The 19,508-nt window shown below is 49.5% G+C and overlaps 2 protein-coding genes and 1 long non-coding RNA gene across 28 annotated transcripts in view; 2 read left to right on the top strand and 1 right to left on the bottom strand.

Moving 5' to 3' along the window:
• DLGAP2 (DLG associated protein 2) overlaps nucleotides 1-4,205 on the top strand; it is a 666,739-nt gene extending 662,534 nt beyond the window's left edge. For 17 of the 18 annotated variants that reach the window (XM_084998159.1, XM_084998164.1, XM_021074622.2 and 14 more), the window contains one exon: nucleotides 854-4,205. In XM_084998159.1, the coding sequence (XP_084854285.1) occupies nucleotides 854-1,072 (219 nt within the window). In that variant the 3' untranslated portion in view covers nucleotides 1,073-4,205. 18 annotated transcript variants of the gene reach the window in all.
• On the bottom strand, nucleotides 1,745-8,589 carry LOC106509644 (uncharacterized). Of its 6 annotated transcripts, none has more exons than XR_014829714.1 (6): nucleotides 8,014-8,334; nucleotides 7,637-7,716; nucleotides 7,467-7,535; nucleotides 6,862-6,967; nucleotides 6,508-6,654; nucleotides 1,745-6,083 (listed from the first exon to the last, which is right to left on the bottom strand). It is a non-coding gene; the product is annotated as an uncharacterized LOC106509644 (long non-coding RNA). The 6 variants fall into 6 exon arrangements; XR_014829717.1 differs by having other exon boundaries at nucleotides 7,637-7,709; nucleotides 8,018-8,316; XR_014829713.1 differs by having other exon boundaries at nucleotides 8,018-8,311.
• On the top strand, nucleotides 7,981-18,880 carry LOC146395825 (uncharacterized). Of its 4 annotated transcripts, none has more exons than XM_084999774.1 (3): nucleotides 7,981-8,364; nucleotides 17,218-17,434; nucleotides 18,269-18,880. In XM_084999774.1, the coding sequence occupies exons 1-3, from the start codon at nucleotides 7,986-7,988 to the stop codon at nucleotides 18,285-18,287; spliced, it is 615 nt and encodes a 204-aa protein (XP_084855900.1). In that variant the 5' UTR covers nucleotides 7,981-7,985; the 3' UTR covers nucleotides 18,288-18,880. The 4 variants fall into 4 exon arrangements, with proteins under 4 accessions (XP_084855900.1, XP_084855901.1, XP_084855904.1 ...); XM_084999775.1 differs by having other exon boundaries at nucleotides 17,218-17,380; XM_084999778.1 differs by lacking the exon at nucleotides 17,218-17,434.
• The last annotated feature ends 628 nt before the right edge of the window (nucleotides 18,881-19,508 follow it).

Consider the following 19,508-nt stretch of genomic DNA (forward strand, 5'->3'; position numbering starts at 1 on the left):
CCTGGATGGACATTATCAGTTCAAATAAAATGATAAGGAAAATTAAGCCAACATCCTTTGGCGCAATGGCGTTGCACATATAGCAGAGGATGTATAGCTAGATAATCAGAATAAAACCCACCCACCTCCCCATCGACTTTTCCCCAAAAGGTGCTGCCCACTGTCTTGATGGCTCCAGGCCAGAGGCCACAGCGGCCAGGACAGGTGGCTGACCAGGTCCTTCTGACTACAGATAACAGGGCAGAGGAGCCCCCAAGGGACCAGGTCACATGTAAGCAAGACCAGGAAACCTGTAGTTCAGTTTTGAAGGGAAGGAGCTCATAAGGGGTGATTCCAAATGAGAAAGTTATTCTAATAAATCACTGAGAAGACAACTTCTTAAACCTGTCTGAAGATGCGCAGTAATCCTTACATCCACATATCTTGGTGTGACTTATTGGAGAACCGGGGATAAGGGTCAGAAATAACGATGTGCATCCTTTTACCAAGTCAGGGAACAATCCTGTGTGGTCAGTGTCGGGAGGCTCAAGGCCCAGGATAGAGAATGTGGCCAGCGTTCCCTGGGGCGCCCACAAGAGACAAGTTCCAGGACCTCAGACCTTGGAGTCTGTTGAAAAGACGCGTTTGGCAGGGGTGTCAGTGGCATCATCGGACACACCCAGGAGAGGCGGAGACCTGAGAGGGAGCGGGTGCCCGCACTGAGGGGACGGGTGAGGGTCTGCAGGGCGCATGAACTGATACCAAGGAGGGCGGGCACCCTGGGGTTTGCGTCAGGAACCGAGGGAAGTCACAGCAGCGCACATGTCCATGCTCCGTCCCTGACCCCCCAACTGTGACTTGTGATGCTTTTCAGGAGGAAAGAAAGGTCCCCCCTCCAATACCAAAGAAGCCCCCCAAAGGGAAACTGGCTATTACGAGAGAGAAGTCTCTGGACCTGCCGGACAGACAGCGCCAGGAGGCCCGGAGGCGGCTGGCGGCAGCCAAGCGGGCGGCCTCTTTCCGCCAGAGCTCGGTGGGCGAGCGGGCCGACAGCATTGAGATCTACATCCCTGAAGCCCAGACGCGGCTCTAGGCCCGGCCACCCCTGCGCTGCAGCCACCACTTCCTCACGTCCCTGGTCCCTTGTCTGTCCCCTCACCTCCTGTGGTGTCCTCTGTGCCACGAACGCGCTGCAGAGCCCGGCGGCCACGGGTGCCATCTCGCGGCCGGTGTGGCTCCTCCCTGGACTGCTGGCTCCCCGCCTGCGAGCCGGAGGGGCATGGGGACCCCTAGCTCCCCATCTGTCCTTAGAGGGGACAAGGAACCCAGTTCACACTTTGTTATTTATATTTTTATAAATCGTGTGATATTCGAGGCAAGAATAACAAATAACTATGAATGGGTGCCCCCCAACTCACTCGAGGCATTAGACACCCCACGAGGAAGGTGCTACAGCTTCAGAGCAAGAGCGAAGGACCCCACCTGCGGCCTGGGGTCACTGTGCCCGAACCCGGCTGGCCCCTCACGCGGCTCCTGTGCCAAGTCCATGGTGATGAGAAGTCACCCGTGCAGCCAACCCCCCCACCCCCGCCACGTGGTTCTCCCGACGCCGGGCGCAATCTGCCCCCACAGATGTCCAGCCACAGCCACATGGTCAGAGTCGCTGAGTGTCCATCCACGCAGGGAGGGCCGGGCGAGACAGACCAGAGCCTGGGAAAGGCTGCTCTTCTGTAGCAGGGGTACAAAGAGAAAGGAGCTGTTACTCAGACGAAAGAGTCATTTATTTTTTATTCCTTTGTAACTTAAAATATCACACACGGTTCTATCTTTAAGTTGCACCATTTACGCTCCATGTGCTTTTTTTTAATAGATGTATATATATATTCTCAAATGCTCTATCAGTTGACTTTCCAGGGTATCCTTAAAACACAAAACCACAAAAAAAGTTTGCTTGTTTAAAATGACAGTTGTGATGTTGTAAAAAAAGTTTAAGAAATATGAATGTGAGTGGTAAGTATATCTCAGTTTAAATGGTAAAGAAGAAATGTAGTTTACATTTGTATTTTTCCAGAATTCTTTTGTCCTATGCAGTACTGCTGAAGTCAAGAATATATTTCTTGCCTGTTTTAGACATGACAAAACAAAACAAAACAAAAGGTCACATCGTGATTTCCTGCTGCGGATTTGAAGAAAAGCAATTCGTTTTCATGATTCTGATTGGCACCCGAGAAAAAGAGGAAGGATTCCAGTGGAAGGCTTTCCATTCCTAAAGTTACATTTAGACACCGTGACCATTGCTCCACTGGTGTGTCTGTGTTCAGACACACCTCAGAGGAAGCGCCTAGTGATTGACACACCTGGTCCCACACTGGAGTTCCCCATTCTGACTCCAGCTAAAGGCAGAGGACAACGCTGGTCCCCTGCAGCCCCAGCCCCCGGCCCCCATAGCACTTTCTTTCCCTCGACTTGCACTTTAAAACGCACCCAGCTCCCTTGCAGCCTGAGGACAAAGGAGAGACTTCAGAGAGGTCCTGGAGCAGCTGGGCGCGGCTTTTCCATTTCCTCACATCCCACATTCCACCAAGCATGGGGTTCGGAGGAGCACAGATGATGTTAAGCATGTGTAGCTTCAGAGTGTTACTTTTTTAAAGCTGAGTAGTTAAGAATTCCCTGTAGGAACAAAACCCTGAAAACTGAACCTCATATCTGGTATATAGTTTACCAAACAGCCTTAAAATATATTTGGAAGCAAAAATCAGTACGAATGTATATCCTTGAAAAATGCAAAAAAGGAGAAAATCCCTGAAATATTCTTCTATAAATGAAACCTATCCCCCCTAGAGTGTTCTAAACATTTTTTTTCTATCTAAACAAATAGGTAAATCCTCAGTAGTATACAATAATGATGCTTCTTCCTGTGGTCACTATACTATGTTAAAAACATGTATTTGCAAGCATTGGCATTTTAGACTGTAAAAATGATGTATTATTTAAGATGAATGGGTCTTTAGAAATAACCACAGAAAAGTCGGTGTGCAGTCCTTCATAAGAGGAAAAGTAAAATGCATATGTGCTTGCCAGCCCCTCACATGTGCTCCCCTGGAAGCCAGTGGGTTTAATCTCATTTCCTTGAACTTGTACAAAATACATCCCAACAAATTATAAAATGAAATAATAAGTATTCATTTGAGATCCCAGATTCCGATCCTGACTTAAACAAAAGTATTCACTGGATTTGGGTTAATTTGTTTATGTTTTGTATACTCATTTTTACTAAAATCCTCCAAAGTCTTTGCCTAAACCATCCCTAGGTGAGCAAATTCGTCTACAACTCAATTTGACACTGGTTGTGGGTGCAAAGTGGGGAGCGTGCAGGAACCCCTGTTTGGTCCACATTGTTCCAAAGAAGGTTGTGTGCGGGTGGGGCCGACACATGCAGCTGGGTCTGATGGAAGGTTCCTGCAACGTGACCAAGTGCAATATATCCTTCTTAACGTGCACCCCGTTGTGAACTGCAGGCAATAAGGCACGTTTACGTGTTGTAAAGAAAGACAAAACTGTTCATAATCCTTGTGTTAGCCTGTCCCCCTCACTTATTACAGCCGCTCATAGCGCACACGCAGCACAGAGCTGCTGTGCCATCATTTCACATCATGGGTGTAACCTGACGAAGAGAGTGTCGGCAAAGTTGAGAATAAGGTTAAAAACGATGATGCACGATGTTCTGTGAACATTACGGTTGAAAGAAAGCGTGGTGTTCTCCGTAAGCCCTGACTCTCCTTCCCGAAAACCCAGCCCATAACTCCTACTCCTTTAGAAATCATTTACCCCGCAGCCCGCAAGTTGGCTTTACTGTGCGGAAGACCCACATTCAATTTCCAAGTCAAAACACAAGCATAATAAACAGGATCCTAAAGTGTAACAAAACTCCAGAAAGGCACATATCACTTGTTTACAAGCCCACTTTCTGTGTCCTTCATCTTGTACGCCTTCATCCGTCATCGCTGTGTTTAACGCAAAAGTAGATGCTCCCCGTCACAGTTGTTACCATCTTTTCTCAGCAAATTTGTATCACCATTCCCGGAATGGGGTGTGAAGAATCGAACTGTTGTATGATACCAAAAAATTACATTTTTGTTTAAAAGGAGATGTTGTTGATGTTTTCACCTCAAGATTGTTACTAAAGACTTTCAGCATTAAATAGAACAGTGAAGGATTACAGAAAACGCAGATTACATTTAAGATCCCCTCTTTAAAAAAAGAAAAAAAAAAAATAGCCACCAAGTCGATTTACCCTCCAGGTAGAGGGACTCCCTGCCGGCTGCTCTAGCTGTGGGCAAATTGATGACGAGACGCGGTTCTAGAGCATACGGGTGGGGTGGTCACTTCTCGGGGTCTGTGTTCCTAGTTGCCTTTCCCAGTACCATGCTGAGCAGCCAGTCTTCATCACCCTAGTTCAGAGACCCTGCCCTGCCTTCACTCAGACCCACTCGAGCCTCAGACGCCCCCCCCACCCCACCCCCGCCCCGGTCTGGGGTGGATTCCGACAGAAAGGAAAGGAGGTCACACTGCAGACATGTGGTCCAAGTGCCCGGAGTGACTCCTGCGGGCTTCTCAAAGCGGCTCCCTGGTCTGGGCCACCCTCTCAGGGCGAGTAGGGAGAGAGAAAGGAATGATGGTCTCCACCAGAAGCCTGTTCCTCTCGGCAGCAACTGGGTCACATCGGACAGACTCGACTGCCTGGGGTCCTGGAGGCACTGGAGCATCAAGGAGACGCGGCCAACGTTTGAGCTGCTTTCGTGTGGAAGAGCCTCCAGCCTGGCTTGGAGTTCTGTCAGTTCCCAGGACCTCGGATGGCAAGAGGTCCCACCTGACTCCACTTCGTCTGGAGTCAGCCTAGGACCTCGAGCACCTGGGGCTGGCCAGAGTCACAGCACCTGGTCCAGGGGAGGGGAACCTCAGTCAGGGAGGCAGGGACATGTCCCTGGGGTGGACGCCGTCCCCGTGGGGGTGGGGCACCACCCCACCCTTCCGAAAAGTGGGACATCCCTGCCACATCTCCCAGAAACGGGCAGAGTGGCTCCATTCTACACCTTTCACTTGTACGTGTTTCCCAGGTACCTCCTTTCTTCTCAATGCCTGAATCCCTCTTTTTTTCCCTTTTTTGCTGCACATTTATCCTCCTCGCCATTTAGTTGAAAATGGTGGTTTTCAAACAGTAACCCCTTGGACCATCCTGAGGTTCTCCTTTGTTTTTATCTGCATATCTGTTTACACTTGCTTGGAAGTTTTGGTCAAATACAGGGTTCCAAAATGTGAAAATAAAATAGAAAACCTCAAGCATAAGCGAGCAAGAATGTAGCAGCTGCTGGTTAGTAGGTCCGTTTAACCACAGAGGCGACAGCAACAGAGATGCTTCACTTGGCTCCCTGCACTGTTTGTCATAAAACGCACGGCATCAGGTCACACTGGAGCCCTGTGCCTTCACAGAAAGAGGTCCACCTTGTCACTCCCACTCTGTTGGTAGTCGAGGAAGTGTGGGCAGTGGACACGATGCTGGGAAAGGTGCCCTTTTACACTTTAAGGGAAGCACCCATTAGCACAGAGTGGCTGCAGAGGGTCCTGGAATCAAATGAGAAGCCCAGGGTCCTGAGCCAACTCGTGGAGCAGCCCAGCTTCTGTTCCTACATCAGCCACCACCTGTGCAGCTTTCACCTGTCCTTGTCGCCTTTACAGGAAAACTCGACAGTGAAGACCTTTGAGCTCCTTGGAGTCAGTATCAGTTCTTGTGAGCGCTAGTGCCCACTGCTTCTTCTGTGTGTGGGATGCAGGCGAAGGTCAAGTCAGATCGAAGACGATCAGGACCAAGAGATGCAGCATCCACTCCTGGGAAGGCTGTTGGGGCAGGACACATCCAAACGAGCTACTTGAAGCCTTGGAGAAGGGGAGATTACCACAGGGCGTGTTTCTCTATGTCTCGTGGCTTTGACAGCAAGTGTTTCTAGACGTTTCCAGGAGCAAGAACGAGGTGCCAAACAGCACAAGGCGATGTTCACCATTGCTTAAGCTCTGCGACATCTGAGATGAAGTGAGGAGATGCCAAGCTAAACATTCAAGTGACAAAGAAAAAAAGAATTAGGAAGTAGAAAACTGAGTGCGTGGGAGAGAGTCTACGACAGAGTCTGACACACTGACCGCAGTTGCTAAAGGCATGTGAGGTTGGCCCCTCCCGCTCTGGCTGAAAGAATTAGCCCCTTTGACACTTCAGAGAAGGCGGAAGTGGTCCCTGGGAACGCTGCAAGAAGCCGCCATCCTTCATCCTTACAATAGCGAAAAAGAATCACCGTCATTTTATGAATTGCTGTCCTAACCCTGGTATTTTTATCCAGCATTCAAAAGAAATTATTTCGAGTTGCAAGCCAAACTCTTGACCGAGGACTTCTTTGCAGAGGAAATGTTAGTTACCTGCGACAACACTACTTTTTAAAAGATTTTGTATATGCACACACTAAGGTAACAGAGGTTTACCTCCCACTTTCTTAGATTTTCTGTGACTCTTCATCATGGGTGCTTATTCTGAAACTGAAAGCCTTGGGAGTCCAGGCTTTCACGTACTCAGTGGAGGAGAGGTGGCAGTGAAGGAGAGGTTCGGCCAGGTGGGTTGCGCACACGTGTCTTTCAAATAGACAGAGAGAGGATGTTGCTTTGTGTTGGCAAACACACAGAAAGGGAGCTCCGAGGCTGTGTGCGGTCCCTTCTGATACCCCTTACCCGCTCTTTGACCGCCCCCCCCCACCCCACCCCCGGCCTAGCCCCAGTCACTTAAACGATCACATCACTTTAAAAGGGCTCAGCATGTACGTCTCTCTCCCTCCACCTTACCTGGTTTGCCGAATTCAACAAGGTGTGCCCTCGCCAGCAGAGCATCCTCGGCTACTTTGGAACTCTCACCTCCAAACGCTGTCACTTTCCTCCCCTGAGGTCGTCCCTGTTGGAGACCAATCCATCCCCCCGCCATGTCACCCCCCCCATGTCACATGCCAAAACGCCCAGGTGTGGCCTAAGAACTAAATCAAATGCCTCCTACAGAAATTCAAGGAATGTTAGAACCAGGAAACTAGCTGTTTAGTTAATGTTTAAAAAAAAAGTATATAAATATATATATATAAATATATATATACATATGAAATCATATCCACAACGAGGGTGAACAGAGTGCCAAATATTCCACATCTGTACAGAGTTAACTCTTCACTGGAATTCAACTCTTTTATGTATTTCTCTTTCTCATGCTTTTCTGGTTCTTTTGCTAACTTCTCTTGGGTAGCATGCAGGATACCTACTCTGAATGTACACCACAGTTTCTTTCTTCCTGTCAGTAACTTAGAATGTCTGTCATTACTTTAAGGCATTTAAGGATTGTGTTATTTGGGTTCTTTTCCTCCCTTTTTTTCACTCTCAGCTAATTATAAGAAAAATGTGCTCACCATTTTCTGCGTAACTCTTCTATGAAAATGCCTCTCTTGTTCGATTTCTGTATTGCTGATGTTCACCTCCTGTAAATAGTTCTGCAATTAAATTTTTTGAGAAAAGCGATGTTTACTTTTTATTGCAGTGAATTCTCGCGTTATTTTCAGCTCAGAAAACTGATACAGACCAGAGAGGTTTATGCAGAGAACACCCCATGTTCCTCCAGTACACGTGTAGTTGTTGAGGTGGCCCTGAGGTCTCTATTGGCTAAGAAGATATGGACATTTATTATTGAGGCTGCACTTGTCTCACGTCCGTAAACATGGCACAGATTGAAATGAGGTTAAAACTAGCACAACCGACAGCATTTAGTTAATGCCTGTTTTAGACTCTCATTTGCAGGGAGAGGAGGCAGTAAAGATGGGTGTTGCGGCTGCAGCGCAGGCCGGGAGAGGGCGATCCACCCCCACCCCCACCCCCACCCCCACCCCCACCCCCACCCCCACCCCCACCCCCACCCCCACCCCCGGCCGAGCATGGAGGCCCCAGGTGGCTCCGCATTGCCTGCCTCTCGCAGCAGCACCATCGAGGGCGCTAGCGCGTCCTGCTCCGGCTGTTGCCGGTCCGCCTCGCTGCTCGTGGTGAATGCTGCTTGCTCGGGCTTCTGCGCCCACCGCCCCACCGTTCCCCCCACGCCTGCCCGCCCGCGCCGGGGCCTCGGCTTTCCCAGGACGACGTCACTGGAGGCAGCTCCCCGTCTGGGCTCCTCCCGGCCCCGGGAAGCAGGAGCAGAGGTCCTGGGGCAGAAGGCCCGGCCCAGCTGCCCTGCCCGTGTTCACCGGGAACGCGCTTCCTGCCTCCTTCCACACGCACCCCACCCCGACCTGCTCCAGCCGCCGCCCCCGAGGTGTCCAGGTGAGTCACTGGTGGAGGCCAGGTGGAGGCGACTGTGGGACGGGAAAGGCTCAGCTAACCGCTCTCAGCGAGTTGTGTGCCTTCGGCGGAGAACTGCCGCTGAAGCTGGGGAGTACGGAGCTGGGCCGGCCAGCGGGGAAGCTGAACCCGCTGAGGAATCCCTCCCGTTGGACTCAGAACAATCACGATTCTCATGCTTTCAGTTTAGAGAAACCATCTCTGAATAATTGAGAACACACCTCCAGGACTTTAGCCTCCTCTCACCCTGTCCTTCTCCAACACATCCAGAGCTAGCAAAAAGAAATTTTATACCTTTTTCTTTTTTAACCCCATTATCCTTCCCTAAAAGTTTTAATTTACTTGGTGTTTCACTGAAAAGGTTAAGCTTTCTTATGGCTTAATGCTGTTTTCCCAGGGGTCAGTACAAGTGTGTAGTTAGATGATATTCATTGTAAGTGGATTAATATTGATTGGGTGAAGAGTTACAGGGGAACTCTACTTCCCACTCAATCTTTAAACCCAAATCTTCCTCCGAATTGCCTATTAACGAAAACCAACAGCATCAAAGCAAGAAGCAATAATCAGAAAGTCAGACGCAACCATCTAAATGTTTTCGGCTTGTTTTCCATTATTTGAAGTTTTAAATAAATTGCCTTGTGAAAAGAAGACCGTTGGAAAGATTTCTGCTCCTTATTTTTGTTTATTTTTGTCTCGTGAGCTATCATCACCTAATATGTGCAAAGATGAGGAGGCCTGCTCATCAACCCAGGTCCTGAAGTCAGCGGTGCCGCAGGAATAAGAAGAAAGAGACACAGAAATAGAGTGGGGATCAGGGGGCTCCCGCCTTCAAGAGGCAATAGCAACCCTGTGTGCCAACTCATGGTTTTTATCTATTTTCTACTTCCTGGTACGTGCAGGGGATACATCGGTATTTTACATCAAACTTATTGGAAGCAAGATATGCTAGGACAGTCATTCCTAAGCACATAAAATAATCATAAATATTTTAGCCCTCCCAGGCCGTAATTTGTTGTTTGCTTCAAGCCATCTCTGACCTCTCCCATAAATCCCCCAAGGCTCCAGTCCTGAGAATGTCAGAGCTGATGGTTTTCCATCAGCAACATCAGTACTTCAGCAATCTTGTTTTCAAGATGCCGTTCTTTGATGTTCTCATTTGTTTTGCCTCAAGGGTCACGAGAGAGTCACAAGACTTTGTAAAGTATAGACTGTCCTTCTGCAGCCACTCTGTGGTGCCAATCTTTTCTTTCCATTCTTTGTCACGTCGCATATTCATGCCTCCAATACAAAGAATTGTTTCTTGCTTCGTAATTAAGTGCAGAGCAAGGCGCAGGTGCTGTAGGGGAAAGGACCAAGACTGTGGAGCCTGCGTCAAGCTGCTGCATCCAGACACACAGCCCACCCCCACCCCCATGAATTCTTGGGAATGCTCCCTACAGCTTTTGTGGTTAAAATTGACTGATGGATTTCCTCCAAACAACTAGAGTCCAGTACCGAAGAAAATCCATTTTCAAAGGATCTCATGACATGGCTACAGTTTAGAGTGTGAAAAATTCAATTTTATACCCACACCATGCCTCCATGAGCCTCTCCCTACAGCCAGCCCACTGTGCACGGATTTCCCAGCTGCAACAAATGACCTGCAGTCCCCAGATTCAGGCCCACCTGATCTGGCTCTGCCCCTGCATCTGCCTTTCATCCTGGTGGGAACACCTCTTGCCTGCCCTCCTGAACTTTCCAAACTCCGGCCATCGCCTCTGAAGGCCTTCCTTCCAAGTAAGCCAATCACTTTCTTCATTCTGCTCCCAAAATGATGATCATCCTGCGTCTATTACAATGTCACCTTGAGCAAGATGCATTTGTTTACTGGTTTTGGATCTTATGTGAACCTTCGAGAGCAAGAAATATATTGAACGTCTCTTTGTAGTTCAGGCCCCACGACACTGAATATACATTGACAACAGCCTCACATGCACCTGTGAGCCACCAGATGGAGGAATGAATTGGTCCAACTCCTCTGTCTCTATTGATCATTCATTGATTCAATAAATATTTAGTGGACAGCGTTTATGTCTGAGCACCGTGCTGGAAATACTGTAGTTTTTTATTTTATTTTTTCAAAAAGACAGAGTGCCATGGGTCTGGCACTTATGTTCACCTACCAGACAGATTTTCTCCAAAACAGTTTTGGGTCTGTGATGTGTCACAGGTTTTGTTTTACTTTGCTTGCAAGCTGGTAACTAGCATGGGTGCTGGTCAAATGAAACTTCTGCATCAGAAAAGCCCTTTACTGCCCACACAGGGAATGCCATGAGCACTGGGGTGTGGCTCCTTTACCCAACTTCCTGGCGGACCTGCAAGGTGGCAGGTGCTGGCAGGTGTGCTGGGTGGGCAGCACAGCTGGGGAACAGTGACCTTGGGGACCCTGGTGTCATAGACAATACTAAGGAGGGACACCCTGCCTCACCCTCAAGGTTACGGATAGCCACCTTGACCTGAGAAATGGCCCCAGAAACAGCGGTCAGGGCACACCCAGCTTGCAGGAGGGGACGGTCCTTGGGGAGTATCTTCCCAGCAGGAGTCTTTGCTCTGAAACTGCCAGGATACTACATGCCTGTGCTGAGTGAGACCATCCAGTGATAGTTTTTTTTTACTCCATCTCATCCATCACCTTTTCTCTGTTTCAAACCCCACTTTCCTGTGATTTCCCTCCTACAGTCACTGCCAGGATCAAGGCCGCTGTGACCTGAGCCACAGAGGGCGGCCAGACCTTGTGTGCAGACTGAGTCAGCTGGCTCTGATCTGACAAGCCCCCCATACCATGGAGGACAGAGGGTCCCTGGACAGAGCTCTTTACTCACATGTAACTTTCACTCATGGACATTAGAATCTGATGACTTTGGCCTTCTATGCTGGCCCCAAATTCTCCACATTCAGCCTTCCGGGGCCATCCTGTGCTCACCATGGATATCGGACCTGTAGCTTTGTAAAAACTTAGGAAATACTTCAAATGTTTAGCAATAAGAAGAGCTTGGTTTTAGGCTTTTTTGATCTTGTTTTTTCTTTTTATGGCTGTGCCTGAAGCATATGGAAGTTCCCGGGCTAGGAGTTAAATCGGAGCTGAGCTGCCGGCCTGCACCACAGCCACAGCAATGCAGGATCCCAGCCATGTCTACAACCTACACTGCAGCTCACAGCAACGCGGTCCTTAACCCACTAAGCAGGGCCAGGGATCAAACTCATCCTCAAAGAGACAACATCAGGTCCTTAACCTGGCAATCCACAGCGGGAACTCCAAGAAGAGCTTGTTTTAATTGTATTCAAAGAAGAAGGTGGTTTCATAAGATATTAAACCAAGCAAAGTTGCAGAGCTTTTCACAGCCCTCAGCCCACAACGATTTCCCAGGGAGTATTATCGGGTCATCTCTACTTGAAACAAGACCAGTGGAAGCTTCCTAGGTGAGGCTGGACTTGGTTTTGGGTTGAGTTGTTCCCAGCACATGTGCAAGACCAGATCGCCGGGCTGCTGAGACCAGGGTCCCCAAGGTCACTGTTCCCCAGCTGTGCTGCCCACCCAGCACAGGTAGCAGCACCTGCCACCTTGCAGGTCCCCTAGGAAATCAGGTAAAATAGCCACACCCAGCACTCACAGCATCCCTGTGTGGGGAGTAGAGGGCTTTTCTGATCCAGAAGTTTTGCATTTGACCAACATCCATAATAACCACAAAGAGACAGGACAGGTGTCTCCGTTTGAGTTAAGTAATGTACACCCAGCAAATCTGCTTTGTGCATTAATGTGTAATAAGGGGCTGCACACAGCCAGCAACTTCAGCGACAGCTCCTTACTGTTTCCAGGAATTTTCCTGACTGCAGGCACTGTACTTGGACTCACCTCAAGGGATGCAGGAGAAGAGCAGTGCAGCACAATGATCGTCCACCAGAGGGCAGCAGCCCCCCCAGTTCAGCTCTAAAGGCTGTGAAACAGTTTTCAGTGAGCAAACACAAAAAGCCACGGTGATTTTTGTTTCGATTTTTGTTCAAGGATGTTGAGTAAACAAAGATTGGTAAAATGACATTATATTTCAAAGTGTAAGCAGTTTGTTAACAAGCTGTCAGAAATTTACAGCCGTCCTGGTAAACACAAAATAAGGATCATATTCTGTAACTAGCAGTTCTCTGAACTAACAGGAGAGGCTCAGAAATCAAACCCCATGTTGATTAATAAGAAAATGCAAACCATACAGTACAGTAGGAAATGTCAGATCTTTTATTTTAATCTGGAGTCAAAATCAACCAGTAACTGTTGCTTCTAACCAGGAATGTCTTGTGTACAAAATATGTATTGTTTGACACTATGTTGCCGAAAAGCGTCTTCTGCTCCTGGGTTGAAACATGGAGACAGAGTTTTAGGTGAAATAGAAAAGAGCCATTTATTGCTTTGCGGGGCAAAGGGGGCCACAGCAAGCGTTATGACTTAAGGACTGTGCCCTCCCTTGGGGAAGAACTGAGGGAGGTTTCAAAGTCTTAAAGGAGAAAAACAAGATTCTAGATAAGAACTGGGTTGGGGCAGGCACACATTCTTCCTTATGGAGAATTTTAGTCATCAGAGCAGGTGTCAGGAGATTTCATCATAGTCCTAGGGGTCTTCTAGGTTATCACGTCCTGACCTTCCCTAGAACAGGAATATTTGTGAAATAGTATTTTTTTCAGGGATTATGAGAAACAAGGAAACTATCGGAAAAACCTCAGGTGCTTGGTGTAAGCTTTAATTCACGGGCAGTTGTGTTCAGGGTGCAACCAAGCCAGGAAAAGATGTGGGGCGAGCTCTACGCTATGTGTGTTTCCAAAAGGCATGAGGGATGTCCTTGCTCCACCTTAGGTGCATAAGGTGACTACAACAACAGGACAGTGGACAGCAGTGTCCACCCCCCAAGCAGTCCCCTCCATGAATGGCCCTCTTACTCCTGCTGCAGACAAGGCATCTCTGGGGAGAAGTCAATGTAGACCGTAGAGGTGAATCAGGCACACATGCTGCCAAAACTAGTCTAGGAGTTTTCCACAGTAGCTTGTGGGTTATGTATTTTACAGACTTAATTCTTTTCCTTGGCCACATCAACAGCATATGAAAGTTCCCGGCCAGGGATCAAATCCAAGCCACAGCTACAACCATGCTGGATCCTTAACCCACTGCACCACAGAGGGAACTCCTAGAGATTTAATTTTTGTTTTAACTCATAAACTTTCTTCTTTCTTTTCTTTCTTTCTTCTTTTTTTTTTTTCTTTTTCTTTTTTTGGTCTTTTTAGGGCCATACCCACGGCATATGTATGAAAGTTCTAGGGGTCAAATTGGAGCTGCAGCCACCAGCTTACACCACAGCCATGCCAGATCCTAGCCACATCTGTGGCCTACACTGCAGCTCACAGCAACACTGGATCCTTAACCCACTGAGCGAGGCCAAGTATCAACCCTGTGTCCTCATGAATACTAGTCGAGTTTGTTACCACTGAGCCATGATGAGAACTCCCAACTCATAAATGTTTATTATCTCGAGGCAACCCTCATTTCAAACACTTTAATCATTCTACACATCAGGGGAAGAAAGGAAAAAGGGGAGAGGCATGGCGAGGGGGATGGGGGGACTGATTTAGGCACAAAATGGGAAGTTAGAGTAGCACCCAGTTCCTAGCCCACCCTGGGCATCAAGGCTGAAGATCAATAAGAACCACTCCCCACTCTAATTTGTTTTTTTCTTGTAAAAGAAGAAAAATTTATAAGAAACTGTGCTGGGTCTTAAAGTAGGGGACAAAGCTCAGTGACCCCCCCCCCGTGGGACCTTGGGCCCCCCCACAGCCTGTCCTCAAAGTACCCCCCCCAAAACCTCCTCCACGTCTGAGAGCCGTGCCCCTCGCCCCGGGAATCTGACAGCAGGACTGGGGGCTGACTTTTCACTGACTTACTTGCCGCCCCAGCCTTGAGGATGTTGGGCTTGGAGCTCACATTTCTCTAGGGGTTTAAACCAAGGGTACACAGTAACTTCCAATTCAGGTTCGAAACCCAAAGCCAGCTCCAGCCCCCTCCTCAGCTGGATTACGAGGATCTGCCCCAGCACATGCAGCCCCAGAGGGAAGGAAACATTCTCCGAGAATAAAACATCTGGGCTCAAATCAGCTCTACAGTTTTCTCAGATGCAATAATCAATATTCAATTCAAAAGTATTTGGCAGAGATAATCCCAGGAAAAATTTATCAAAAACCAAGCGATAAGAACAGACAATATAGAGGAGTTCCCATTGTAGCTCAGTGGAAACGAATCCGACTAGGAACCATGAGGTTGTGGGTTTGATCTCTGGCCTCACTCAGTGGGTTAAAGATCCAGCGTTGCCATGAGCTGTGGTGTAGGTCGCAGACACGGCTCAGATCTGGCATTGCTGTGGCTGTGGCATAGGCTGGCAGCAACAGCTCCAATTTGACCCCTAGCCTGGGAACCTCAATGTGCCTCAGGTGTGGCCCTAAAAAGACAAAAGACAAAAAAAAAAAAAAAAAGAACAGACAATAGAAACAGTTCCCTGGGCTTTCCAGAAGTTGGAGTTATGAGCTAAGCCCATTAAAAATATAGAACAAAATTATACACACACACACACACACACACACACACACTTCTGTATTCAGAGCAGATGGAGAATCATATATACATAATCAGGTAGAAGTTCTAGAGAGAAAAAAGGTAAAACCAAAAATGAGGACTCTAGGTGTTCCCTTTGTGGCTCAGTTGTTGACAAACCCAACTAGGATCTGTGAGGTTGCGGGTTCCATCCCTGGCCTCACTCAGTGGGTTAAGGATCCGGTGTTGCTGTGAGCTGTGGTGTATATTGCAGACACGGCTTAGATCTGGTGTTGCTGTGGCTCTGGTGTAGGCTGGAGGCTAAAGCTCCAATTTGACCCCTAGCCTGGGAAACTCCATGTCTCCATATGCCTCGGGTGCAGCCCTAAAAAGACAAAAAAAAAAAAAAAAAAAATGAGGACTCTAAGGCAGATTACACACATCAAAGGGGGTGATGAGGAAAGGGGCTGTGGAGAAAACAGCAAGTGAAACAGAGCAGGGCATGAGAGCTGCTGGGCTGAGGGACAAGGTGGGTCAGTGGAACATGCAGGTAATTCGGTCCTGCAAGAAGAGAAGGAGAAAATGGGCCACAACACCCTTAGCCACCAGTCAGACGTGAAGCTGCCGGTTGTAGCACCTGGAACATCCAGCTGGGGGAAGAGACTGCAGTCACTGCTTGTGATGGGGTAAACTGGTCAACTGGGAAACAAAGGCAGAGGGAGAAGTCTCAGGTGGCACAGAGAGCAGGAATGGCCTCTAGGAGCCAAAAGGTACTGTGCCCCTCCCCCCACAGCTGGGGAACTGCTGCCCCCCCAACCAAGGGGAGGCTGTGATGGGGGGGTTGAGGAGCCCCAGCATCTCCCAGCCTGGGGGTGGCACCCCAGGGGCAGGGGTAGGCGCATTCCGCAATGCACTTTCCTCCTTCCAGGTGCCACTTCCTCTTCCTCCTGGGTGGGTCTGGAGGTGGGACTCTTGTGCCCAGCAGTGGGAACCGATGAAAATACTTGGAGGTTCTGTGTTTGCCAGGGGCTGGGCGAGAAGGGTGGGAGTGAGGAAAGATGGAAAGTTCTGGAGGTGATGGTGGTAAGGGTTGCACAGAGTGTGAATGGGCTTCATGCCACTGAGCTGCATTTTACCACAGTGGTTAAGATGGTAATGCATGCATTATGTGTATTTTACCACAATGACAAAGCGTACTGAAGTTGTTGTGTGTCTGTTTTGTCCTGCTGGAGGAGGAATCACCGATACCGGGAAGGCTGGGATACAGCTGGTGTGTTGCACGAAGAAGTGGGTGTGGAGCTGTGGTCAGTTAGATGATGATGATGATGGATATAGATGGATGATGGATAGACAGATGGGAGACAGACAGACAGGGTGAGTCAGATGAGTCCCCCATGAGCCCCAGACCTGCAGGGTGCCCACCTACCATCCCCAGCCTGGCGGCCGCTCCGACAAAACAATGGTTCTATTCTGGGGGCCCGGCGTTGTGTGTCCTAGCCTTTCACTGGTACCTGCCCTGACCTGACCGCCTGATTTCTGGCTCCTCTCCTTTCTCTGGGCTCCCTGCAGGTGGAACCTGCAAAGCTCTTGTGTAAGAGGCTCTGGACAGGATGAGCAGGGGCTTCCAAGTGATTCTCAGTGAGTTGACAGTGACAGGGTGTGAGCAGTGGCTTCTGCCTTCCACTTTCTACTCCGATTCCCTCCCGCCTACAGGAACTTGGAGCCGTTCTTTGGGGGAAGGGAGAGATGCAGTCCCAGCGTAGCCAGGTGGACATGGTGCACAGTCACCGGGACAGAAAGACTCGCACTGCTGTGGTCAGGGCGTGGGTGACACAGGAGGGCAGGGAGAGAGAACAGCCCCCCCCACCTGCATGATGACCAGCAGGGGTCCCGGGAATGGCCCAGGAGGTGACGGTCAAACACAGGGTAGAGGTCGGGAAGCAGAGGTGACCTGGCCTGTGGGAGGGGGCACTTCCTGGGAGAAGGTGTCATCCGGGTGACGCGGGAGGCGTGGAAACACAAATCACTGGATCAGATGCTGAGTGACCTTGGCCTCTAACACAGGGGTACACAGTGAGCAAAGGGCAGGGTGGCTGGCGAGCATCATGGGTCCCTAACTGGTCAGGAGGAAAAAAGGGTCCAGAAAAGCCACACGGCCTCCCTGGCCCCCAGCGGAGCACACAGGTGGCATTAATGACTTAGTCACCCAAGGCACCGTCGTCCTTCTCTTCCAGAAGGACAGACCCACGCCCTTGGTGGGCAGGAGGTGACGGAAACAAGCTGCTCAATGACTCAGCTCCCGGCAGGGGCTCTGTGGCTGGTCCTGTTCTGGAAGAGTGCTCTGCTCCTGAATTGGCTTCTGGACGGGATGTTGGAAGGGGCTCTGAGGGGATGGAGGTTAGCCTGTGGCTGCCCGTGCTGCTCTATTATGGATCGTTGTGATGCTCGAAGGTGTTTAAATCTTAAGTCTCTGATGGTTTCGAACGTCACAGAGCAGGCCCCCAACCTAATACTTTTTGCCAAACAAAATCAGAGTTTGTCACACCCTACTCTAGTTTTTTTCCAGGGTGTCTGTGACAGGGCCTTGGCTGCCCGTCACTCTGGGGTGGGCCCAGCCTACAGGGCACCGGGGACCTCCCCACTGAACTGAACCTTGACCAAAACACAGTGACATTCCTGACAATCCAGCCACCATAAGGAGGCTCCTGCCCCCTCAAACCGCCTGAGGCACCAGTTCCCAGTTCCCAGTTCCCAGCACTAGTGCTTCAGCAACCCTGTTCTCAGGAAAGCTCCAGGCCTGCACTTTTCTCTTCTCCTTTCGCTGGCACCCACCCCAACTTTTACCCCTGGTTCTGCCCCAAAGGAAGAGAACCTTCACCAAGGCCAATGGGGGAGGAAGGGAGGCCGGGCAGGGCTCCCAGCTGTCCTCCCAGAGACAGAGGGCAGGAAAGGCTGGCACAAATCTCATCGCTGGGACTCACTACAAGGGCTTCTGCCAGAACCTGCAGGACTGACCGCCTCCCCTGCCCCCAACAGCCACAAGGCAGGCTCCCCAGTCCAGCCCCAGAGCAGGGCCTTCTCCCCCGCCCAGGGCTTGTGACCCTTAAGTCGGTCCCTGCTTATCCTCCAGAACCCGCGCCAGGGGGGCGTGGCTTCCTGGCTGGCCACCTGGGTGAATTCACAGCCAGCTCAGTGTGCCCATTTGTGAAATGTTTTCACGTAAAATGTAAATTCCAAGAATATTTGAAATCAACATAAACTTACACGAATTCTTTATTTTCCAAGGCCATGGTGCAGAAGTTAAATGACTTGAAGATGAAATCCTGAGGCTGCAGCTTGGTCATTTGGGGCGCACACATCAGCTACAGCAGGCTTCCTAGATATGTGGGGGCGGTGCCTCCTCTTCTGGACCAGGAATGAGAGCATAGGAAGCAGCAAGGATGCTGAATCATCACCTCCGGTGTCTGTCCCAGGGCGGCCTCTCTGGCATGTCGTGGGCACTGCCTCAGAGCCTGCCAGGTGGACTCCCCAGGCCCAGGGGTGGCTGGGCTCACATGGCAACCTCACACCGTAACCTGCACGACCTTGCCAGGCAGAGTACCCCATGCACAGGGTGAGAGCCTCACAGGGGCACTTGTCCGACCCCAAGATGCTCTATGAACAGCATTTACAATTGAGTGGTTTGGGGTTTTGGTTTTGGCTATAAACCTAAAGCTAATACAACTTTGTAGATCAACTGTACCCCAATTTTTTTTAAAAAAAGAATGCAGTCTATTTTAGAGCAATATCTCTTCTTCCTTCAAAGTGACCAGGCTTAACTAAAAGGGCCATGTTTACTTGTTTGCTTGAATTAACATTCTTGGAGCACAGGCTCAAATAAAAGGTTTATGAAACACACTTTATAAGCTAAAGCATTAACTGGGGGGTCTTATTGTTTCCGATGTTATAGTGACCACCCTAAGTTTAGTCCTGTCTCTTCTCTTGATATTCGTAAACACAAGCACAAACCAGTCTGTTATTTTCTTAAGTAAATTGTGTACTAACAAGAAGTTCACTCCCAGCTACCTGGGGGCTCAAAGCTGATTGATTTTCATGGTTAATATTTATTGGTAGAAAGAACAAAAGACCAGCTGGCAGTCTGCAAAATAAAGTGGCCCCATCCTCGCTGTTGTTCTAGGAACGTGGCTCTAACATGACCACAACGTGGGGCCTGTCCCCTGGTGAAGGCAAGAACATCTTGTGTTGGACCCACTGAAGGCCTGGTCTTCAGTCTGTTGCCTCTCTGTACTTTGAAATGACTTGCACCAAACAGGTTTGCCGACAGGGCTGGGCTTTGGAGGTGGTGCCAGGTGGTGCCAGACCCATACGGGGTATGACCACGGCTCTTGCATGGTGTGTGGGCGCCCTGTGGCCCTCGTGTTAACCCTTCCTGTCCTTTGTGGTGACTCAGACTGTCTTTGCAAGGCTCCCCATGCCCACCCAGTAATTACTCAAACCAGAGAAGCTCTGCCCTGGCCTCCTGAGC

The sequence above is a fragment of the Sus scrofa genome, chromosome 15 (assembly GCF_054392235.1).
Source record: "Sus scrofa isolate SSC_HxYL_T2T_F1_AM1 chromosome 15, Sscrofa_HxYL_maternal_Yorkshire_Landrace_v2.0, whole genome shotgun sequence".
Lineage (NCBI taxonomy): Eukaryota > Metazoa > Chordata > Mammalia > Artiodactyla > Suidae > Sus > Sus scrofa.